At 34.5% G+C, this 25,428-nt stretch overlaps 1 protein-coding gene across 1 annotated transcript in view; it reads left to right on the top strand.

The window, feature by feature from the left end:
* LOC114330735 (agrin-like) overlaps positions 1-25,428 on the top strand; it is a 245,440-nt gene that overhangs the window by 143,615 nt on the left and 76,397 nt on the right. Inside the window, exon 9 of the mRNA XM_050662959.1 lies at positions 17,415-17,567. Coding sequence (XP_050518916.1) covers positions 17,415-17,567 — 153 coding nt within the window. The remainder of the gene's footprint in view (positions 1-17,414; positions 17,568-25,428) is intronic.

Below are 25,428 nucleotides of genomic sequence, written 5' to 3'. Positions count from 1 at the left end.
TTTACTATATTTCAAGAGATGGGCCCGATCTGTCGAGTAGTTTTAAAAAAATTCTATTTGTTTATCCTATTTGAGAAAAAAAAAGGACATTTTCAAATGGCTGTACAGTTGTACAGATACCTTGTTAATATTTAGCATAATTATTTGGTCTCATTATCTTCACATGGTCTCATATTTTCATATACTTAAAAAACTATGTTAATATTTAATTGTTTACGTACAAATAATTTATGCCGAATGAAGTACCATCTTGAAATTATTTGATTTTTAAATTGATATTTTCTAAATTAAAAAATGTTTATAGACAAAAAAGCTATTGTAAATTAAACCCGCAAGTAAGCATTTTTTGAATTGTTTATTATTATTAAAATAAATGGGTAACAAAAATATTTAAAACACATTCCATAATGTGAGTTTTTATGTATTTACTTTTTTTCAAGAGATGAGCCCGCTCTGTCGAGTAGTTTTTAAACAATTGTATTTGTTTATCCCATTTAAGAAAAAAAGGACATTTTCAAATACTGTACAGTTGTAAACGTACCTTGTTAATATTTAGAACAATTATTTGGTTTGATTATCTTCACATGGTCTCATATTTTCATGTATTTAAAAAAGTATGTTAATGTTTAATTGTTTACCTACAAATAATGTATGCCGAATGCAGTAACATTTTTCACATTATAAACAATTTGAATATCTTTGCTCTTGGCACTTGCTGCCATACTGTAATCATGTGAACAAGTCAAATCATAGCTCAGATGTTACCTAGGGCGTATTAATGGAATATTTTAAACATCCATGCTCAAGTTCGCATTTTTAACCTGTTTCCTTGACGGATTACTTGTAAAGGGTATTTACCCACATATTTTTGTAATACTATATCTTGGTGATTAGCATGTAAGTCACGTAAGCATTGACGATGATTGGTCAACCAATCGAAAGCTAGCTCTGTGATGTAGCCCTTCTTAGGGATTTTAAATATATACCTTTTATAAATGATTTTATTGTTTTTTGTATTACATGGTATACAGCCAACTACAGGAAAACTTTTTCCTTGTGGATTTTGAATATCAGTAGCTCGACAACTCTTTTTAGGTCCTGGCTTGTTCTAGGATTTTCCTCCATTCTGTTCAGTTCCTTGTTTTGTTCTTCCAGTGGGTAATCTCAAGTGTTTTCAGATCTTGTTCCACTTGTTCCATGTATCTAAGTTTGGGTCTTCCCTTTGACCTTCTCCCTACCGGTGTTTGCCTCATTATATGTGTTGGTGTTTCGGTCTCGAACATCCCTTCAACATGGCCCATCCAGCGCAGACGTCCGATCTTTATGGATGTTATGACGTCGGGTTCGTTGTATGCTGCGTATAGTTCAAAATTATATCTTCTGCGCCATACGTCATTTTCTTTCACCCCTTTATATACGTGTCGAAGGATTTTTCGTTTAAACGTACCTAATAAGTTTTCATCGCTTTTCGACAGTATCCATGTCTCTGATCCGTATATAAGGACCGGTTTTATCAGGGTTTTATATATTTTGCATTTGGTTTTTCTCGTGATGTTGTTAGATCTTTGATGTTTAATTAGCCCATTATATGTTTTATTAGCAATATGTATTCTTCTCTTAACTTCTTCGCTGACATTGTCATCTGCGGTAACTAGTGAACCTAGATATGTAAAAAATTTTACGCTTTCGACGTTATAGTCTCCTATTGTAAGATTCTGTAGGTTTCTTTGGCCTGTCGATTTGCTGGCCTTCATGTATTTGGTTTTTATTTCATTAATATTTAGGCCACTGTTTTGTGCCGCTCGTTCTATCGCATTAAATGCTTCTATCACTTGTCTTTTGCTTCTAGCTATGATATCAACATCATCTGAAGATGCCAATATTTGTACATTTGTACATTTTTGTTATTACTGTTCCTCTGGTATTGACTTTTGACTCTCTAATTATTTTCTCTAATGTGATGTTGAATAGAATACAGGATAGGGCATCCCCCTGTCGTAGGCCCGTTCTAACATGGATTGTATCTCTTAGTGCGTCTTGAATTCGAATTTTGCTTTGTACTTTAAGTGTTTCTTTTACTACATCAATGAGTTGAGTTGGCATATTAAACTCTTTCAGGACGTAGATCAGAAATTCTCGATGGATACTATCATAGGCACTTTCAAAATCAATGAAGAGATTATGTGTGTCTATATTAAATTCACTAGCCTTTTCCAAGATTTGCCTCAAGACGAAGATCTGATCTATTGTGGACTTCTGCCTGCCGAAACCACATTGATATCCCCCAACTATTTGTTACACAAACAAACAAGATACCTCATCTAAAAGGTTATTAAAAACGTTCTACTATGATCCATTCTAAACAGTAAAAATGCATATCTGGATGAGCAAACCTCTGCATGGACGACGTCTTAATGAAATAAACCAATAATATGTCGACAATTATAGTGTCTTAACTATTGGTTGACATCAGTAAAGATATTTCCCGAGACAGAAGGTTTTCTACTTGTCAGTAAGGATCAGATGATTATATTTCATACTAGTTAACAAACTTACTAGTCCGGCAAAACTATTAGATAAGGTGATATCTCCAGAGACCTGGAAATACAAGTAAGGATTAAGGACAATATGGAATTGAAAGTACCCATACGATACTTTGAAAGTACCCATACGATATTTTCTCTACTACTGTAGTGATTCTGAAGAACCTAGGGAATATCAAGCAAATGGGTCTTAATAAATACCTAATTCATGCAGAAAGCGATACTACACTCAACATTTAGATGCGTAAGAAAGTTTTTGGGAGATACTCCGACGTACCAGTTCACATAAAGCTCGATAACACAGAACATAGACAGCATTTGACTCGATAGAAAGACAAATTACAGGGAAATTCTTGAGAAAAATAAATGTATCAAATACTTCTGAATGGTTCTCAGTTTTGCAGAAAAAGTTTTTTTGGTGGAGTACTATTTTCGATCATACGGAAAAGGTCACGAAAACGGTTCAAGTTTAAAATCAACTATGGTTTCAGCAGGACGGGACAACCTGTCACACTGCGAGGCAGTCTCTTCGAATACTGCGCGATTTTGTGAGTTGCCACTCACCAGAACTAACGCAACCAGATGCGTACATTTGGGAAATGTTGAAGGACTCAGACAGATCCACTGTCTGCCATTTCGGAATTGGGGACTAGAATTAAAGATTTTTTTCGTGTCAGAGGCAGTGGCGGATCTAGAAATTTGTCTTGGGAGGGTAAATTTGCCTTAGGGGGAACTTTCAATGAAAAACCAACCAAAATACCTAAAAAAGATAAACTCAGATTACATAACAGACGTAAATAATAACTTATTGGGATTAAGTTCCCTTAATTTTCTTAACTAGCGAGTTTACTGGGTTGAATTTGTTTTTCTGTGGTTTCGGTTTCATAGCATTAGCTAGCCCAAATCCCCGATACCTTGAAAGGGCAAAATGAAAGGGGAGAAAGAAAGAAACAAAGAAAGAAATTTTTCAATCTAGACATTTATTGGAATTATTAATATCCACCGAAACTCTAGTATTGTTTTTAATAATATTTCCAAAAACTTTATTTTTCTGTAATAAGTATATATAGGTATATTCAATTTTAAAGCTAAACTTTCATTTAAATAATATTAGCATATATTGATTGATACCAATAAATTATAATTAAACGCGTAATGCGGATAACTAGAGTTTCCTTCACAAACCGCTAAATTTAGTTGTAGAGTTTTCTAAAAACTAATTGACATGATTATTCTGGATAATTTCCCCGTATATAGTAATTGTGCCATCGAAACAATCCAGACTGTGCAAATATGTTTGCATTGAAAGATAGGCATTAATTTATTTTCAACAATTTAATGATTGCTGATAAACATTCAAATCAATGCAGTGATTAATTTAGTTCATAAAACACGTGCTTTATTATTATTTCCATGAAGCAGGATAATAGCATGGCTATGATACAAGATGGTAATTAATTTGTTTATTATCATATACATAAATGTAATCACAAATATGAATTCATACTAGTCAATTAACGAACCCCATTTGAGCTGAAGTTTGAGTTTTAACGGCTGTCACAATATGAAAATTTATGTCAAAAGGACTAGCATGTTTTGTCGAAGCTTACATATTTGTTTGTTTGTATGCTGTTTATAGCTATTTATTGATGACATCTTTAATTTGTTATCGTTTCTGGGGATAAACTTACAGGCCAGGGAAGTAACGATTTTCCCAAGAAATTGTACGTAACACATTCGCGGACACGCTGTCATTTTATACACGTATTCTTATGGAGCAAATGACTTCATATGCAGTCATGACCGCGAATGTGTTAAGTACCAACAGTACTTAAAAAATGTACTTAAGTACTTTCCTCTAAGTACTCCAAAAAATACGTGTGATGGTACTTGAAACTTTACGACGTATTGCGATAGTATTACGACAAATATTTGTACATATGTACATAGTACTTAAATTAGTTTTAAATATATTTTTACTTGCAATTTAAAAAACACTTAACCTACTCTAAGAGTACTTAAGTACTCTAAGAGTACTTAAGTACTTGAAATGTACTTAAGTAGGTACTCGAAATGTACTTAAACCCTTCACGAATAAAACCCTTAGAGTTTTTTGACCTTACCATGATCAAATTTTGTAATGAGTTTTTTGTAAGAGTCCTTTGTGCCTGTATTAGATGTTTTTTTCAATGTAACAACCAAAATTTCACAACCGACAACAAAATTCTTTTCCAAATGTCGAACAAAGTTTTTTCGATCACTGCGTAAGAAAAAGTTTTATTTAATCTTACATGGGATCCGTCTCTCTTCATAGTCCAGTAAAACCGCTTCCATGTCGGCACTTTGATCTCAAGAAGTAATACCGGCAGTACGAAATTGGTAATTCACCAGTGGTGGATGCGGGTTTTCCCTGTTAAAATCCGTACGTTTCTACGCGACTAGCAATGCGAGAGTGGGGCAAAAGCGACTAGGAACATTGCGCGGTCGCCATGCGCGACTAAAGATTTTACTTCCAATTTTTCGGAGAGTGGTTCTACTGTCCCTCTTTATACTGTGTCATAGTGGTATTTTGAAATTATTGATCATAGCTCTGAAGATGGCTTTATAAGCCGAAAGCGCTCAGCTAGGAATTAAACGTTTGACACACTTAAAAAGTACTCTTCTCTCCCTGTCATTCAGTAGTCATAAGTGTGTACAAAACCATTTCAGTTTTTACAATTAGAAAAGAGAAGGCCGATCAATTGTATGGATGAGTGACACAATTTTACTGAAAAACATTGAAAATCCTTTATGCTGGGGCCACAGTAACGTCTAATTCCGTTAATTAACGCATTATTTGCATAGCAGAGATGACAAATAATGCGTTAGTTAACGGCATTAGACGTTACTGTGGCCCCAGCATTAAAATGAGAATTTCTGAAGTTATTTTTGTTAATTTGTTGCTGAATTATTGCAAAGATGGCTTCAAAAGTCGATTTTTTGAAAACTATTAACAACTTTTCTAAAAATTCACAAAAAAACTTTTTTGTGTGAGAATGGGGAAACTATCACAAGTATTTAGCTATAATTTTAAGATGGCTGGTTCACTTATAGTTATTGCAAAATTGAAATTGTTTATCCCAGAAAGCTTTTATCTACAACGTTATTATGCGTTAATTATTGGGTCGACATGAATTGTGATTTCAACTTGAACAGAAAGGCTTATATTGTCAAATTAAATAATTTAACGATTAAAAAGTTTATATACTAAATATTTAAAATAACTGTATAGAAGAACTATGATGTTAAGCTTATAAACATTTAAAATAATTTAGATGTATCAACACGTAGGAAGTTAGTTAATTTTTTTATTCGAAATGGCATTTTTATACGAATTTAAAAAAATACAATGTCGTAGGTACTACCCAGCATTTTTTTCAAAAATTCTCCAGTATTCTTCTCAATTTTTGTCATCTAATTGTTCTCTATTAAAATTTAATAATTGCTTAAAATAGTCTAAGAGCTAGTGAACCCTCCGACTAACGGTCGTCCTGTAAGGCTAGAAATTTTTTTGGTGATAATTCATAGCACACCAAGGCTAAAAACCATGACCTGGCAGGCATCAGCGGTGCACGTGTATCTACCAGGTGAATCGAAAAGTGCAAATTTAGGGGGTAAAATAAACTTTCTCGTGTAAGGTTTAAATTTAAGTATGTGTTTGAGTAAGTCATTTAGAAGAAATGTGTACAATGACAGGCGATTCTGAAGAGCATAAGACCTTGCCAGGCGCGGGGAAAGATTAGGGGTTCTTCCTAAAATTATTCTTTTTGCATCGAACAATTTTTTTTAGATTTTTTGAGTGATTCCAAACAGAAAAGGTCTTTGGTGATTTTTCTCTTAAGTTAATAGTTTTTGTTATATAAGCGATTAAAAATTTTGAAAATTGCGAAATCGGCCATTTTTAACCCTAAATCGGACATTTATCTAAAAATTTCAAAGTTGCCAAGGTAGGTAGATATTCTTTGAACATTGGTGAATGAAATCCCAAAGAGTTTTTTGCAATACAATATCAGAAACGTCTTTGTTTTTTAATTGATTATCAAGCGGGCGTGACACTGTAGTATAAGTAAGGACGTTTGAGTTGGCATAAATTCATTATCTCGAGAATGGGAAAATTTCAAGTGAAATCGTCAGACAGGTCGATTTTATTTTTAAATTAGGACTTTTTGGCATATATATAATACTAGTGACGTCATCCATGTGAGCGTGATGACGTAATCGATGATTTTTTAAATGAGAGTAGGGGTTGAGTGATAGCTCATTTGAAAGGTTATTTAATGCTCTATTCACTAATATAAACATTAATATAATTATTTATACAGGGGGTACAAAAAAAAAATTTTTATTAAATTAACTTTGATTAAATTTTTTTTGTACACCCTGTATAAATAATTATGTTAATGTTTATATTACTGAATAGAGAATTAAATAACCATTGAAATGAGCTATCACACAACCCCTACTCTTATTTAAAAAAAATCATCGATTGCGTCATCACGCCCAGATGGATGACGTCACTAGTATTATATATATGCCAAAAGTCCTAATTCAAAAATAAAAATCGAACTGTCTGAGGATTTCTCTTGAAATTTGCCCATTCTCGAGATAATGAATTTATGCAAACTTAAACGTCCTCACTTATACTACAGTGTAGCGCCCGCTTGATTAGCAATTAAAAAAACAAAGGGGTTTTCGATATTTTATTGCAAAAAACTCTTAGGGATTTAATCAATCGATGTTTAAAGAATATCTACGTACCTTGGCAACATTGAAATTTTTAGATAAATGTCCGATTTAGGGTTAAAAATGGCCGATTTCGCAATTTTCAAAATTTTCAATCGCTTATATAACAAAAACTATTAACTTAAGAGAAAAATCACTAAAGACCTTTTCTGTTTGGAATGATTCAAAAAACCTAAAAAAATTTGTTCGATGCAAAAATAATAATTTTAGGAAAAACCTTTAATCTATCCCCTCGCCTGGCAAGGTCTTATGCTCTTCAGAATCGCCTGTCATTGTACACATTTCTTCTAAATGACTTACTCAAACACGAATTAAACCTTACAGGAGAAAGTTTATTTTATCCCCTAAATTTGCACTTTTCCATTCACCTGGTAGATACACGTGCACCGCTGATGCCTGCCAGGTCATGGTTTCTAGCCTTGGTGTGCTATGAATTATCACTAGAAAAATTTCTAGCCTTACAGGACGACCGTTAGTCGGAGGGTTCACTAGCTCTTAGACTAAAAATCACTACAAAAGAAATTGCTGAACAATTATGTTATTAAACTATAAACAAGTAAATTTGTCGTGTTAAATGTTATCATTTTCTTTAGATAGCTGTTCTTATTTTTTGCTTAAATACAAATTTCTGGGTCATGTTTTCTAAATCATTAATCAAACCAGTAAACACTTTTTACACTTACTTAATATAAAAATATTATTAATATTAGTAACAACATTTTTGCACACAATGATTGTATAAGACAAAATTTTTGCATGTCTTTTTAATGCATCTGATAGAAGTACATATTTGTTGCATTTTGTATTGACAAATAAGAGGATAATAAACACTAATATAAAATGAATACGCGCCTTTAGAGATCGAACAACAAGCAAGATTTCGAGCAGGAAGATCCTGCATCGACCATATCTTCACGCTCAACCAACTCGAAAAAAAAATAGCCAGAGACAGAGGAATACATCTGCTATTAGTCGATCTAACTAAGGCAGATAATACCGTATTGCTTTGTAAATTATGGCAAGTCCTGGAAAAAATCCCTATTAATATAACTCTTTAATAAAAGCAGTACAAAAATTCTATAAGAACATCCAAGCAAACATATAAATAAACAACAGATTATCCGATAGCTTCATGGTAAGTAAGGGACTACGACAGGGATGCAGCTTATCGCCAACACTGTTTAAAATCTATATAAATGATGTCTTGAATAAGTGGCGGATATCATGTTCTGGAATGGGGATACAGCTAAACGACAATTCAACACTATACACACTGCATTTTGCTGACGATCAGGTGGTGATTGCCCAGGATAAAAATGATCTAATATTTATAACAAACCGGCTGTTTCGAGAATACAAAAAATGGGGCCTAAAAGTTAATATAGAGAAAACGAAATATATGTGTATAGAAGGACAGATAAATGAGTTACAACTAGAGGATATGGTTATCGAGCCAAGCTGTGATTATGTATATCTTGGAACGAGAATACAACAAAGTGGAAGGACAGAATTCGAAATAGAGGAAAGAATTATGAAAGGAAAGAAAGTATATATATATTCGTATGAACTTTACACATTGCTAAAACATACAATAGATTGTAAGAATATAAATGAAAACATTAAAGGCGGATATTGCTACTGTGGAGCCATTCCATTGCCTCAGGAGTTAGTTCGTGGATTTCGATTAAGCTTCCTTCGAATCGTGTGGCTGGACATTCTTGTGTAATGTGGTGGACTGTTTGTTCAGCAGCATTGCATTTGTCACATAGCGGGCTGTCTGCGATACCCCATTGGTTAAGTGATTTATTGCACACTCCATGACCTGCCCTGATTCGGTTCACATTACACCATTCTCGACGCGGAAGAGAGAAACCGTTGAGTTTGACTGTGGGATTTCCTATTAGGTGTGCATTGTTCACTTCTTCATTCCATTCGCTTATCCAATGCTCATCGATTGTGAAATGGTTTGGAAGATTTTTTGCTGTTCTTGTTGGCGGGTTTCGAGATCTCAGCCGCAATTGGCCCTGGTTTAACTGATCTATGTCGGTATTTATTGGCAATGAGGGATTCTTTTGACATTTCTGGTATTGTGATTTAAGGGCAGCTAACCGTCGTGTTTTGGTTGGTGCAATGTTGCTTAGAACTGGAAGCCACTGAGTTGGTGTGCTTTTTATGGTCCCCGTAATATACCTCATTGTCTGATTTAGTTGTGTGTCTAGGACGTTAGTATGGTGACTGTTTAGCCAGACTGGAGCACAATATTCGGCTGTTGAATAGACTAATGCAAGAGCGCTTGTCCTGATTGTGTCTGCATTGGCTCCCCAAGAGGTGTTTGCAAGCTTGTGAATGATATTATTGCGAGTTTTTACTTTAGCTGCAGTTTTATGTAAGTGTTCCTTGAAAGTTAGAGTACGATCCAGTGTTACACCGAGATATTTTGGATTTGGGTTATGTTTTAGGGTAACCCCTTCGCTTTCTATGTTTAGTCTGTAGTTCACTTCCCGGTTATTTAGATGGAAGGCAGTAACTTCTGTTTTTGTGGGATTTGGCTGAAGGCCCCATTTTTTAAAATATGTGTTAATAGTATGTAAGTCGCTTTCTAGGATAGCTTGGGCGTTCTCGATGTTTCTTTCTTGTATGCCTAAAGCCATGTCATCTGCATAAAAAAACTTGCCTGAGATTGTAGTGGGAGCGTCTGAGGTGTAAATGTTAAACAGGAGCGGCGATAGAACCGATCCTTGGGGTAACCCATTCTGTAAATTTCTGTATTTACTAGTTTTCCCATTAACGCTAACTTGGAATAATCTGTCACACTGCATTTGATTTATTAGCTTATTAAATGATTGGTATGGTACCATCTGGTACAATTTTAGTAGTAGTCCTTCTTTCCATACCGTGTCGTAAGCACAAGTCAGATCAATGAATGCTACTGCCGTTTTGATTTTCTTTTGGAAGCCATTTTCAATAAATGTGGTTAGAGAAAGAACTTGATCACTGCAGTTCCTTCCTGGCATAAATCCAGCTTGTTCTACGGGAATATTTTCGCTTACGGAGTGTAAAAGACTCGCGTAGATTATCCTCTCAAAGATCTTATAGCAGACACTTAAAAGGGCGATTGGTCTGTAACTCTCGGGCAATGAAGCATATTTGCCTGGTTTACAGATTGCGATGACTTTGCTTTGCTTGAATAGTTTGGGGAGCTTTTGCGTCGTCATTATCTGGTTGAAGAAGTCGAGGAGCCACTTTCGAGTTTTTGGACCAATGTGTTTTATGAACTCAGGATATATTTTGTCAACTCCTGCAGCTTTGCGGCACTTAATTAAGTCTAGAGCGTTGAAAAGTTCCTCGGTCTCTATTTGCCTCATGATGGGTAGGCTTTGTTGAGATGCAGTTTTGATCTTTTTGAGCTGATATCGTACTTCTCTTTTATGAGCCTTTTCTATGACTGGTTTGGAGATTTGCGCAATGCGTTTCGCTATATCTTCTGGAATTGGCAATGAAGAGTTAGTTGTTGGGATACTAGCGCCTGTGTCCAGTTTTCTGAGCAGGTTCCAGGCAGTGCGACTGCTATGCGTGAAGTTAAGGTTTTCGAGAGTTTCCCTCCACCTGGTAGTTCTTGCAGAATTTAGAGACTCTAGAAGTTGTTCCCTTAGATCTGGGTCTCTGGTTTGCTCATATTGATCATACAGGTCTTTGCATTCTTCGGTCCAGCATGGGATGTAGGATTTGGTTAGGCCACGTGGAACATGTTTTTTAGCACAGCTAATTATAAGTTTGGCGAATCTTCCGTAGTTTTCTACCTTAGGCTCAATATATCTGATAACTTTCTCCAATTGTGCTTGGTACTTATCCCAGTTTGCCTTACGAAAGTTCCATCTAGGCAGAGGAATTGAGTTTATAATGGGAATAGTGATGCCCATGGTTGTTATCACCGGCCTATGCTGCGATTTTGGGAAATTATCAAGAACTTCTCTAGTTGCATGATGAGGAAAGAAAGTAATAGGAGCTTTGAACTCACTACTTTGGTCAAAAACCATATCAAAAGAAAAGAAAACACAGCTATATAATAGCATATTTAAAGGCTTGTTACTGTATGGATGTGAAACCTGGCAACTGAATAAGCGAACAGAACGGAAGTTGCTCGCACTGGAGATGGACTTCTGGCGAAGATCGACCTGCATCTCCATGGTCTCACATATAATGAATAAACGAGTACGAGATATTATGAATGGGAAAACAAACGCAATAGAAGTAGTTCAACGAAAACAACTTTGTTGGTATGGCCATGTATAAAGAATGGAGGACCATCGACTCCCAAAGCTAAAATGGAGTGGCAACTCCCGGAAAGAAGGAAAAGGGGCAGACCGAAAACTACCTGGATAAGTGGAATCCAGAAAGCAATGTCTGAGAGAGATCTACGACCAGGAGATTGGACAGATTGACACGGCTGGAAAATAGGAACCGAAAGGCGCAGGACGCTATAAACCGGTGTTATATATATAATTAAGAGGATAATCTAACTTTGGTAATTTTCCTGTCTTAAATATATTTCTACTAACATATTCTGGTTCTGCCTTACCTCATTATTTGTAACTATTTCTTCCACTTTGATAATCTTAATACCCACCTATAAATATTTTACGCTCCTGTTATATTATTGTATTTTTCAAGCTCTGTTCATCCATTTTTCTTGGTTTTATTTCTTAATCGGATTTACTCCGGATTTATTCATATATTCATAATCAACTTTGTTGACAAAGTTCATTTAAATTTGTAATGATATAATCTTGATATTATCTTGATCTTAATTTACGACTACTTTGGCCTAAAAAAGCAAATGTGAACAAGGGATTCTCCTGGTTTCATCGATTTTACTATTTTAGTCCATTTTTTGGTGTGTGGTTATGACATATCTTGTAGAGATTGAACGAGAAGCAACATCTTTACCATAGACATTTAATTTAATGAATTTATGTTTAATATCATTTTTAATTCATAGTATATGTTGTTGTTCTCATATAAACTTTGGATCGCTTTTGAAATATTTTCAACGAAAACTTTTCGTTTATAAATTCGCAAAAGTGTGTGTGTTGTTGCGTTGTCGCTCCTGAAATACTGAGATCAGATTTATCGATGGATTCTTATGTAGTTTTTTCTTCTGAATCCAAATCTGAAAACGACATTTCGATGTCTCTAACCGTCTTCGAGATAATCGCCCTCAAAGTCTTAAATGTGACGTCACAATCCATTTATTTTCTTCCGACACACTACACCTCAGCTGAAATCGTTGATAGTAAGTAGGCTAGTTTTTGAATCTCGATTTGTTAAGCAAAGCATAGGTTATTTACATTATTTGAGTTTGACATTTCGTGAATGTCAAACTAAATTTTAAATTAAGTATTAATAAAATATCAATGACATTTGATAGTGAATGTAATTAGGTATTATATAAAATAAATAAGATGTACAAAAATACAATTTGAGTATATTTTAAAAGCAATAATTTATTAACCGCTTTAAAAAGGTTTATACGAGTATACGCCCTCCCCTTTAATGACAAATGGACTGTTCCATTCGTTATGAAATGAAAATGGTTACTATAGTCGGTTCGCTAAACTCGACACAACTGGCTAGTGATTTTAGTAGGTATTTTTTTTTTTGTTTTTTGCGAATTTTGCCAAAATTGGCAAAATTACTAATTATTTAGTACTTATTAACTATTTAGTCATTATTTTTTTGCCAAATTGGCAAAATTATTGACTAAAATCACCAGCCAGTTGTGTCTGAGTTTAGCGAACCGACTACATGAAATATTATTGTTTGGAATAAAAAATTATGATCTGATATGTGCAATTACATCCTTCTAATGGAAAAAAATATTTGAAGATTTTTCTCAAATTATGGATACCAACAATATTTTCATTTATAACTCTTTTATTTTAAATTTGACAAAGAACAGTTATTCTTCATAAAAAGCTCTTCGTGGTCTAAGATTTATGATGCAACCATCATATATAAAATTTTATTAATTTTATACGAGGTATATAAAAAATATGAATTTCGATCAAGATTAAAGTGCCTTTATAGTTCATAACATCTAAATTAGAATGATATAATTGCACATTAAATCATAATTATTAATTCTAAACAACTTTTCGTAATAGCAATTTTCCATATTATGAATTAAAATACGTAAATAAACAAAGTTTTCGTTATGATAATGCTCGAATCTTCAGCTTGTTTTAATATAAGGTTGACTCCCTCAGGTTATCTGCTACTAGACCAGGGAATTTAGCACTAAAAACAGCGGAATAAATCGCTTTTTTAAATACAGCACCTAGAGACTTGCAACTTTTTGCATTGTGTTCAGGATGACGTCAGGAAAAAAGTCTACTATAGAAAAATGGGTGGAAATGCATAATTGTGTTTCAAAGTGCATAATATGCATCCACAAGTTCATAAACATGTCAAATTCAGTCTATTAAGGGCCAGATTTTGTTATTCGGGGAGTTTTTTGGGTCACTGAACACGAATGCGCAATCAGAACTGACCCCCGATGCACCCAGTGTCCAGGGTTACTGCTGAGGGACGTCATTTGGAGTTTCGAGAGTTCTCGGCACTAAATTGTTGCAATCAGTTTACTCGGGGATTTTTGGAATCGTTAAACACGAATACGCCAACAGAATCGACCCTAGGAGCACCTGGTAGTCATGGTCACTGCTGGGACACGTCGTCTTTTGGAGTTTTGAGGGTTTTCGGCACAGATTGATAAATTGATACAAACAGATTACTCGTGGGAATTTTGGGGTCGCTGAACACAAGTATGGCATCAGAACCGACCCTAGAAGTAGAGGTATAACCAGGATGATCCTATGGGGGGTTACAACTACTTGATGGTCTCTGTGGGGTGTGGAATAGTAATGGTGTTAAGCGTATGGAGGTCAAAATACATGCAAATGGGGGGTAATAATCCCCAAATCCCCCCCTGGTTACGCCTATGCCTAAAAGCACCTAGTGCACGGGGTAACTGATATGCAGGTCATCGTGTGGAATTTCGAGGGTTTTCGGTTTTCGAAGATCGGTTCTGATAGCTTATTCATGTTTAACAACTCCTAAAATGCCCCGAGCAATTTATTTGCATCAATTTAGTGTAGAAAAGCCTCGAAATTCCAGATGATGACGTGAATATTAGTCACCCTGGACACTGGGTTCTTCGAGGGTAGGTTCTGATGTTATATTTGTGTTCAGTAACCCCAAGAAGTAATCTTTTTTATCAATTTAGTGCCGAAAATCTTCGAAACTCCAAAAGATGACGTGCCTTAGCAGTGAACCTGGGTACCACGTCGCCACCTTTTCCCATCTCCTTTTTATTTTTGGATATTCTTTCTTTAAACTGTGCTTATCCAAATAGTGATCATTATTTATGTTTGGTCCTCTAAAAGACTTAACATCTAAAACGTTGGAACACTGTCTTGAATCAATGACTACCTATGAATTATCTATTTGGTTAATCGTTTCCAGGAGATTTGTTTCTCTCTCTCTCTCTCTTGTCGTTTCCCCATTACTGAGGATCGTGATTTCTTTCAATATTCCTAACAATGTTTCTCCATTGGTCTTTATCTTCAGCTGCTCTAAGAGCTTCGCAGAATGAGTTTCCAACTGAATGCTTTATTTGGTCAGATCCCTAGTTGGTGATCGTCCTCTTGATCTTCTCCCCGGAACGTTTCCAGAAACAATTAATCTCTCTAAACTGTCGTCGCCTCTGCGAACCACGTGACCAAATAATTGCAAAATTTGCTGCAGACATATTGTGGACAGCCTTTTTTTAATACTGAGTTGGTTTAGAATGGAAATGATTGTCCTATGAGCTGTCCCAGGTATGCGCAGCATTCTTCTCCAGTACCACATCTCAAAAGCATCAATTTTTTGGCGCTCGCATGTGCGAAGAGTCCAAGAGTCCAAATTTGTTTCATGGGAATGTTTATCAGGAGATTTCCAAGTTCCCTTATGTATTTCGTTGTGAGGAAATCGTATCCCACCTATTACGTTATTCTTGATTATAGCAAAGTTTATGAGTCTCAGTCCGTTCTCATTTAAGTTTGCGATGGCTCTCTTTACCGATGGTGGGAAAAAAGATATTCTCTATTCTAACTTTGGCATTAAAATCTCTTGCTAATATTTTAACAGCGTTTTTGGGCACTTATCATACTCCATTGTCTCATATAACATATATTTTTCATCTTGCTCTTTTTTCGATTGTTGCGTAGCTAAATGATTTCCCAATATTAATGGAACATTAGTCAAATATTCTGTTATCAATAGTCTTAAAGCCAATTACGCTGTTTAATCCTAATGCTTACAATAAATCCTGTACCAAATTCGTGAAAGGTAGGGTATCCCATGTAGTAGATATTTTAGTTCCATTTTATCCAGGATTCCTGAGCCAGTCCATATCATCTCCCGTAAAGCTACTTACTTACCTACTTACTAGCCAACGCCCACCCTTGGCATGTTAGCCATTTGGTGCGCGCTGACCAGTATAGACGAGCCGTTCATCGTAGGCGATCTTCATCCTCCTCGGGTGGGTCCGTTGTCAGGGTTGGGCACACTGGTAGGTGAGCAGCATCCATCTGGGGCTGATTTCATAGTGGGCAGTTGTCATTTTAGCGGACGCCGATGCGATGTAGATGGGAGGCCAGGTTGTCATGCCCAGTAGTTGTTCTGAACACGGCTAAAACACTAATGGGTCTCAGCAAGTTGCGAGGGACTTGTATTTACTGCTCTTTTATCTTCGCTTTGATTCCTCTTCTAATGGTGAACTTTGCTGATGCGTACTATTGGAAGCTAGGGGGCCGTGGAAGAATAGTGCCTTCTTTTGCAAGTTCATCCGCCGCTTCATTCCCTTCAACGCCGATATGACTAGGGATCCATTGTAAAATAATCAGCCACCCTTTTTCCAGCAAGTTCAATAGCTGGACGCGGCAAGATATTGTTTTGGCACAGTCGGTATATCGACTTGTCGACAGAGCGAGGATTGCGGCTTGGAAGTCGATAAAGAAGGCAACTTTTTGGGGGTGTTGGAAATTCTCAAGATTTTTAGCAGCTTCGTGTATAGCAGCAATTTCGCCGTCGTAGTTGGTGAGAGTGGCACTCACAGCTATGGAGCCTTTGAAGAACGTTGAGACATATCCTGCTCCTGTTCTTCCCGAGTCCGGCATCGAGGATCCATCGCAGTAGATGTGGAGCCACTCATGCGCTGGGTACTTGGTGTGTATTGTATCTAGGGCGGCTTTCCTTCTCCCGTAAAGCAATTATGCCTCCTTATCTTTATGCATTTCTTGTATGAGTAGAGCTGTACCTTAATGTTTACAAATTATATTTCCATTTTGTTTACTATAAAGATATATTACTTTCAACAAATCTTTTCAGGTTTTATTTTGATAAATTCCAAATTACAGTTTTTGACGCTCTCGTACCAAGATGCCTGTTTTCGAAATCACTGTTAGTATTTTTTACATGAATTCAAATCGACGCGACGGTTGAAAGGTAAAAGGTTGTAACCCACAACTCAACTTTTTTCAGGAAGTAGAAAAAACGTTCCATTTAAGTAATTTTATAAGGAATTACCCTAATAATTTTTTTCACTAATGAGTAGATCAATAATTGCTCTATAAATTAACGAAAAAAATTATTAGGTTAATTCCTCATAAATAACTTAAATGGAACGTTTTTTCTACTTCCTGAAAAAAGTTGATTTGTACGTTACAACCTTTTACCTTTCAACCGTCGAAATCTATATTATCTTGACTGTCATTAAAGTCAAAGTTCTTTAAGATCCACGTACAAAAAACTTGTTTATGAAGTGGTTGTAAAAAATAATAAAACTTACTTAAACAATGCACAACATAGTTAAATGTAAAAACTTTTATAAAAAAAACCTCCTAAAATTTTACACCTCTCCCACAATACACGCTTAACGTTTTAGTTGCACTCTCTGTACATTACGTAGTTCTCGTGTTAATGTCTAAGTTTCAAGACGACATTTACTATTGTTTTATTACTTTTACACTTCTGAGTCTTCTCGTATAGGGATGGAAGTTAAGCCTTGCAAAGGTGAGAAGCCGTTGACGGACCCTGTGACAGAACGAGAACTTGACTGTGGTAATGGCCCCTTCAGACAGGACTGTCCAGCGGGAAGTTATTGCCATCAGACGGCCAAATTTTCCAAGTGTTGTCGAAAAAGTAAGTAAAATACACACATCGGAAAAATCTAGGGATATTTTTATAACCTAATAAAATTAATAAAAATAAATTCACGTGATCATTTAATTTCAATTGAATTTATACAGAGGCTCATCCTTAGATTTTTGTGAGTAAAACTTAACGGCAAAAGTGATAACGAATATTTGACAAAGCTTTTTACAGGAGAGAAACAAACTATTAGTCCATGGTAATAAGGTTTTTTCCATGACACTTCAACAGCCAGGATACTGAAGCGTGTTTTCGACAAGTAATACCTGTAAGAACAAATTGTAACTATTTCCTGCGTAGGATCTGGCGCCCATTTTTATTTATAAATAATTTAGTGTCAAAAAACAGTATTTTTTCCTTTTTTTTTGCAAATTAATGGAAAACAGTAAGATTTATGGTTTTCTTAATACAAACATCTTCGAGAGAATGGAAAAAGCTTTAAAATAGCGTATTACAAAGTTTAATACACTCATTTATTGTTAATATAATTGCGAAAAAACTAAAAATTAAAAAAAAAATAATTTCGCAATAACTATTGTAAAAATAAGTATAGAGCTTTGAAATTTTTGTCAAATGAGGGTTCTTTGGTGCTTACTATGTGACAAAAATTTCAAAGCGATTCATTGAATTGTGTAAATTTTATTCAAATTTTTTATCTCAGAGAGCCTTTTTTGCAATAACATAAGTCAGAAAAAAATAATGTTAGAACCATTCTAAAGGTGTCAAATGAAAGAGCATGAGCCAAACTTTCAAACTGGTTTAAAAAAAGGTAATAAAAAATGCATTTATTAGTAATAAATAATTATGCAAAAGTATGTGCAGTTATTCCTTATAAACTTTTTATTTTTTTATATAAAAAATTATATATATAGATATATATATATATATATATATATATATATATATATATATATATATGTATATATATATATATATATATATATATATATATATATAATTCCTTATAAACTTTTTATTTTTTTATATAAAAAATTATATATATATATATATATATATATATATATATTACAATTTTTCATTAATTATTATATAAATATCAATACTTGGTAGTTATGTACCTAAAAAACGGTAAAAAATAAGATTTTGGAAAAAATGTATTCAAAAAGTTTAAAGGGTTCAAAAAAAGAAAAATTGACGATAATTTTGCGTAATTATTTATTACTAATAAATGCATTTTTATTCACTGTTTTTAAACCAATTTGAAAGTTTAGTTCATGCCCTTTCATTTGACACCTGTAGAATGGTTCTAACATTATGTTTTTCTGACTTAAGTTATTGCAAAAAATAGCTCTCTGGGATAAACAATTTGAATAAAATTTATACAATTGAATGAATCGCTTTGAAATTTTTGTCACATATTAATCACCAAAGAACCCTCATTAGTCAAAAATTTCAAAGCTGTATACTTATTTTTACGATAGTTATTGCAAAATTAATTTTTTTGAAATTTTGACTCTTTTCGCAATTATATTAACAATAAATGAGTGTATTAAACTTTGTAATACGCCATTTTAAAGCGTTTTCCATTCTCTCGAAGATGTCTGTACTAATAAAACCATAGTTCTTACTGCTTTCCATTAATTTGAAAAAAAAGGCCGTTTTTTGACACTAAATTGTTTATAAATAAAAATGGCCTCCAGATCGTACGTAGGAAATAGTTACAATTTGTTCTTATAGGTATTACCTGTCGAAAAAACGCTTCAGTACCCTGGCTGTTGAAGTGTCACAAACAGGGTATATTTTGTCTTATTACCCTGGCCTATATATTTTTACACTTCAGTAAATATTCGACTTTGTTCATTCTATAAAGTTCTTTTTTTATTTAGTGCATTGAAAATATCGTTTTTTGCGTATCATCGAACGACGATATTTAACTTTGGATGAGATAAATAGGGCTGTAGACCTTCTCAGTGTGGCATGCGGCAAACTAATGAAGCTGAGCACATGGCAGTCTGCCAAAGTGTTCCAAAGTCTACCAAAGATAATTCTAGCGGCATTCTTGTGACACGGGAAATCCAGCCTATGGTCATCTAGGACGTGGGCGCGTTGCAACTGCACCTCAAGACCGATTTTTAGTGTTCACCGTTAGAAGACAACCAACAATTACAGCACCTGAATTGGTTAGCGACTTGTAGAGGGCACACCAGGTAACCGTAGGCTATGATACTGTAGGAAATTGTCTCCATGAAGCCAATCTCCACAATCAAAGGCCATTGAGATGTCCACCTATCTCCAGAGGCAATCGCTCTGCAATATTAGAGTGGTATCAAGAATATCAAAACTTGAATACAAATGATTGGGTTTCAGTTTTATTCTGCGAGGAATCTAGATTTGGATTTCATCCAGATTCTCGATGAATAAGAGTGTGGAGACGATTTGGACATGTAGAACGCTTAAAACATGTTCAGGACGTTTACATATACAGAGGTGGTGCAGTAATGGTATGGAGTGGAATAATAGTCGGTATCAGAACGGACCTCGTGTTTCCAAACCGCTTTCTTACAGCTCAGCAGTACCTCGACACCATTCTACAACCTATCGTTCATCAGTTTGCTGATGCGGTTGGTTAAAATTTCCACCTCATGCATGATAATGCTCGTTCACATGTCGCACACCGAGTGACATACTAGCTTACCAACGAAGGTATTGATCTGTTGCCTTGGCCAGCACAGTCCCCCGACCTGAATCCCATCGAGCATGTATGCGACATGCTTCAACGGCTGATAGAAGAATGGGCAAACATAACTCAACAGGGTGTCGACAATCTCATTTTGACATGAACGACATATGTAGAGCCTTAATAAACCAGAGTTGGCGCGATATTTTTTATTCATTTGGTTTTTTCTTATTACGACCATATTTTGTGATAACCTATTTTTGAAGTTACACTTCTTTAGGCACGATTGAGAGTAAAATTTCATAATTCTGCGCACATGCGCACACAGACAGTATGCCGTTTAGTTGCTGAATCTTTCAAGTTATGTATAAATATATCAGTGCAAGAAAAGGTGTGAAAAGGATATATTAGTGTTTTTAGTAAATGTATTATTTATTATAATTTTTTTGTCTTTGGATTTTTCTTCCTCGGGAATAAGATATTTTATATTAATAGTAAGTATATTTAAAGTAATTTTGTATTAAATTTGTCAGTATGTATGAGAAATATTGTAACCTGTCAAAGCAAAAGGGATATAGAGCAGTGGTATAGCGTGTGATCGGGGATCAAGAGGTCCCGGGTTCAAATCCCGGACGATTCATATTTTTTTTATATTTTTGGTATCGTTTTAATAAAAAATTTTTAAAAGTGGTAGGTAAAGAAAGTTAGTTTAATATTTAAATAAAATACAAATAACCTGTTAAGTATATTAATTTCGTTGAAATCATAATAATAAAAGTATAACTTCTTACGTGCGTACAAAGTACACACACACATTCTTTTTTTTTTTTTTAATTGTACTTCTCGATATTTTTGACATTTCAGCAAATTATGCTGTATATTAAATACTACTAAACATTAAAAATCTATTATTATTTCTTCAAAACAATTAAAAAAGACAGGTGAACAGGGAAAAGTGTACTTTTGAAGTGTGTAAAACAAATAATTCCTAGCTGAGCGCTTTCGGCTTATAAAGCCATCTTCGGAGCTATGGTCAAAAGGTTCAAAATACCACTATGAAGAGAGATGGATCCCATGTACGATATACAAAAAATACTTCTATTACTTGTGCAGTTTTTTTAATGATGGAAAAAATATAGAAAAAAAAACTTGTCTGTCTGTTGAAAAAAGGTGGTCAATTCTTGCTGTTTTTAGTCGGAAAAGTTGAAAAAACATATATATTACAAGCACAAAGGACTTTCACGAAAAACTACATTACATATAACAAAAATTTGATCATGGTAAGGTCAAGAGACTTTACCATCTGATGTGTGCATGATAAGGTCTCTTGACCTTACCATGATCAAATTTTTGTTATATGTAATGTAGTTTTTCGTGAAAGTCCTTTGTGCTTGTAATGTATATGTTTTTTCAACTTTTCCGACTAAGAACAGCAAGAATTGACCACCTTTTTTCAACAGATAGACAAGGTTTTTTTCTATATTTTTTCCGTCATTAAAAAAACTGCACAAGTAATAGAAGTATTTTTTGTATATCGTACATGGGATCCATCTCTCTTCATAGTGGTATTTTGAACCTTTTGACCATAGCTACGAAGATGGCTTTATAAGCCGAAAGCGCTCAGCTAGGAACTATTTGTTTTACACACTTCAAAAGTACACTTTTCCCTGTTCACTTGTTGTCATAAGTGTGTACAAAACTATTTCAGTCTTTACATTTATTAATTAAAGAAGAAATAAGTGTTTTTTTTTTTAATATCGCTAGACTTTTCCGATGTATGTAGATAAGATCGTAAGAGACTATATTTATATACATATAGTTTTAAAAGTTATACAGTACCCAAAATTCTCGCTATTATTAACTATTTTCAGAAATTTCTCTTATACTTAGATCGTTTATAAAAAGAATATCATAACGTTGACATATTGTTTTTGTTTCAAAAGAGATATTGTTTTTTTTAATAAATAAGAAATTAAAAATTTATTTCTAATTAAAATGTATTTAACAATAATAATAATTGTAATATTGTGTATTTTCACCACTGGCATCAATGCACGCCTGAGTTCTAGCTGCTAACAAGTGGAGCAATAATTATTTCCTGTGGCAGATTCTCCCATTCTTCTTTACAAGCAATTTTAAGTTCATGATGGGTTCTAGGAGGATTCCTTCGAGCACGAACAGCTCTGGAGTGTACATTCCATGCATGTTAAATGGGGTTCATGTCTGAAGACATCGCAGACTACTCCAAACGATGAATTCCTTCTGTCTGAAGATAGTCATTAACCGTTTGAGTCCTATGTAGGCGTGTGTTGTCATCCATAAATGCAAAATTTTCACCCACAGCTCCTCGCCATAATCTCACATTAAGATCTAAAATCCGTGTGATGTACCATTGCTCTGTTAGAGTCCCGTCAATAACGACCAATTCCGTGCGTCCACCTGCCATAGCTAATATGTTCGGAAACAGAAGGCAAATATTCTGATTTTCTCAGTAATATATTAACTGTGGATCATCATCGCATGGCTCTTGATCCAGTTGTTGAACTGTAACACCTGATGGTAGAAACTCAACCTCCTAGAAAGTATTTAAGTTGAAGGGATAGATCCCAATAGCTCGAAAGACTTTAACTACATTTTCAAGATTTATCGTTTTCTCCAATCCTATTTTAAATGATTTCGATTTTGTGACTGCTGTGAAGCGACAAGGTAATGAATCTCAATATTATTGTATTTTACAAAACGACCTATCTAATGGATATACCTCTTTGCAAGTTAGTCTTCCATCAACACTACATACTGGTTTTTGGTTTTATAGTTTCTAAAACAGAAACATTAAAACGATTATACAGTAATATGCAACAGACTTTAAATGGCAATATGGAGCAAAGCCTCGCATGCGGGACTGTGCCCCATAGCGAACTATTTAAATAAATTACTGCTACAACAATTACAAAGCATATACACATAAACATAAATATGATGTAATCATATGGAAACAAATCTAAATAATCACAATAACGACTGACAATCGGCTCATTTATTAGCTCGTAACAGAACGTCAACAATATTATTTACCTTAATAAACACAACTATTAGATTAATAGTGCCGCCGGTTTTTACCCCCACCCACCCTACATACAGGGTGCAGCATTAGTCCGACGAAGTCTAATTACTCATTTATCGTAAGAAAATCGAAAACAAATTGTTAAAGGTAAAAGTTGGGGCATGGGTAGGACCGTACTTTAATAGCTATTTGTATAACAAGTACTGTTGCCCAAAATCGGTCTTAGTCTTGCAGTCTTGGTCTTGTTCTTGCGTTTTTGCAAGACCAAGACCAAGACTTACCGTGCAAGATTTGAGCAAGAACAAGACTAAGCCTGCAAGACTCTTGCGTCTTGCAGTTAGAACTGAGGGTCGTTTTAGGGAGTATATTAGTTCAGGTATATTCTTAGATACTCTATGAGAGGCAAAAAAATTTATTAACAAAAATTTGGAAAATTTGACTTATGCGCATTACGAACAATACCACAAACATACAAAGCGAATTAAAATATCTATTAAAATAACACTTGACACATTTGACACGTACTCAGAGATCATTATTACAATTCAAAAATAAAATATTTTTACATGCTTTCCCAGTAGACGACATCTTCGCTCTGAAATTAATTGTCCAGGTTTTGAGAATAGCCGACCTTTACTTATAAATTAATATTTTTGCGTTGGGAACTTGCGATGCCGACAATAATGTCGTTAAAATCTGTAGTTGATAAAAAATATACCTATTACACCTTATCGGTATATAAAATAGTGAGACTAATATTTACCTATATTTTTCTGTTGATTGTGCAATGACCTCATTCAGTTAGACAAAATTTGCTGAAAGAATGCGGCTAATACTTAAAAGTATTTATAACGAGACACATTAATGCAGATTTAATGCAGATAATGCCAGCTATACACACCGTGTTAACAAAATAACTAAATATTTAATAACGATATACTGTCTACCGAGGCATTGAACAAAGAAATATTACAGTGAAATGTATGCAAGACAAAAGCATATTTGTAGCAGCTTTTTCTGTAGTTAAATTAAATTGGTCATTTGTTTTATCAATCGTATGTTCGCAAATGCTTCGTTTCCGAAATAGGGGATGTTAAAATTTTTCTTACAAACTGACGATTTATTTATTACTCTAAAACCGGTTGAGATATGCGAATGAAATTTGGTAGGTTTTAAGAGATAGTTATTACGCATTTTTGACATACAATTAAGATTTTAATATTCACAAATGGCGCGCATACCTACGTGTAACCGGTTTATTAAGAATTACCCCTTAAAATTTGCCATACTTATTTCAAAACAGCCTGTATTGATGAAAAACATGGCTAGTTATTAAAATATCTAACTTTGTTGTTATCCAAGCGAATGAATAAAAAAACAGAATGTTAAGAAAATATCAGACTGTAGTAGGGTTTTAATTTCAGTATTTTATAAAGGCTAGAATCTTCCACAGGATGATGCGAACTTTGAGAAAAACGCACAGTTTGATTGGTACACTCATCGGTACCGGGACGGTATCCGGTACCTATAGATACAACGACAATTTACCTTCTAGCAACAATATTATTACAGCGATATTGTTAACGAATAAATAATTCAAGCTTAAAATTTACCTACGCTGTTACGTTGTTTTAAGATATGTAATAGGCTAATGGGCAACTGCGAGACTTGCAAGACTCTTGCTGCAAGACCAAGACCAAGACCAAGACCTGGAGCGCAATACCAAAACCAAGACCAGGTGTACTGTTGCAAGACCAAGACCAAGACTGTCTAAGTCTTGTCTTGGTCTTGCATTTGGGCAACACTAATAACAAGGGAGGAAAGTGCTACTTTTCCTCCCGAGAATGAAGTTTACTGCCCGACGCATAGCGGAGGGCAGTAATCATTCGAGGGAGGAAAAGGCACGTTACTCCCATGTTATACATATTATTTTTCCACCTTTCTCAAATATCAAGAAATTTTTTCATTTTTAAATAATTTATTTATATAACTAACTGACAAAATTTTTTAGAGCACTAAAACTAACAAGTAGGTACAGTATAACTGTCAACTGTCAAATTTAAGTCAAATTATTAATGTAACCATTGTTAAATCAAAATAACAATTTACTGTTTTTTACCATTCTGCAAAATAGAGGGTGTTTTATAAAT

This window comes from Diabrotica virgifera, chromosome 10 (assembly GCF_917563875.1).
Source record: "Diabrotica virgifera virgifera chromosome 10, PGI_DIABVI_V3a".
In the NCBI taxonomy this organism is placed as follows: Eukaryota; Metazoa; Arthropoda; class Insecta; order Coleoptera; family Chrysomelidae; genus Diabrotica; species Diabrotica virgifera.
Note: the sequence above shows the minus strand (reverse complement) of the source record. Positions and strands in the feature narration are given on the sequence as shown.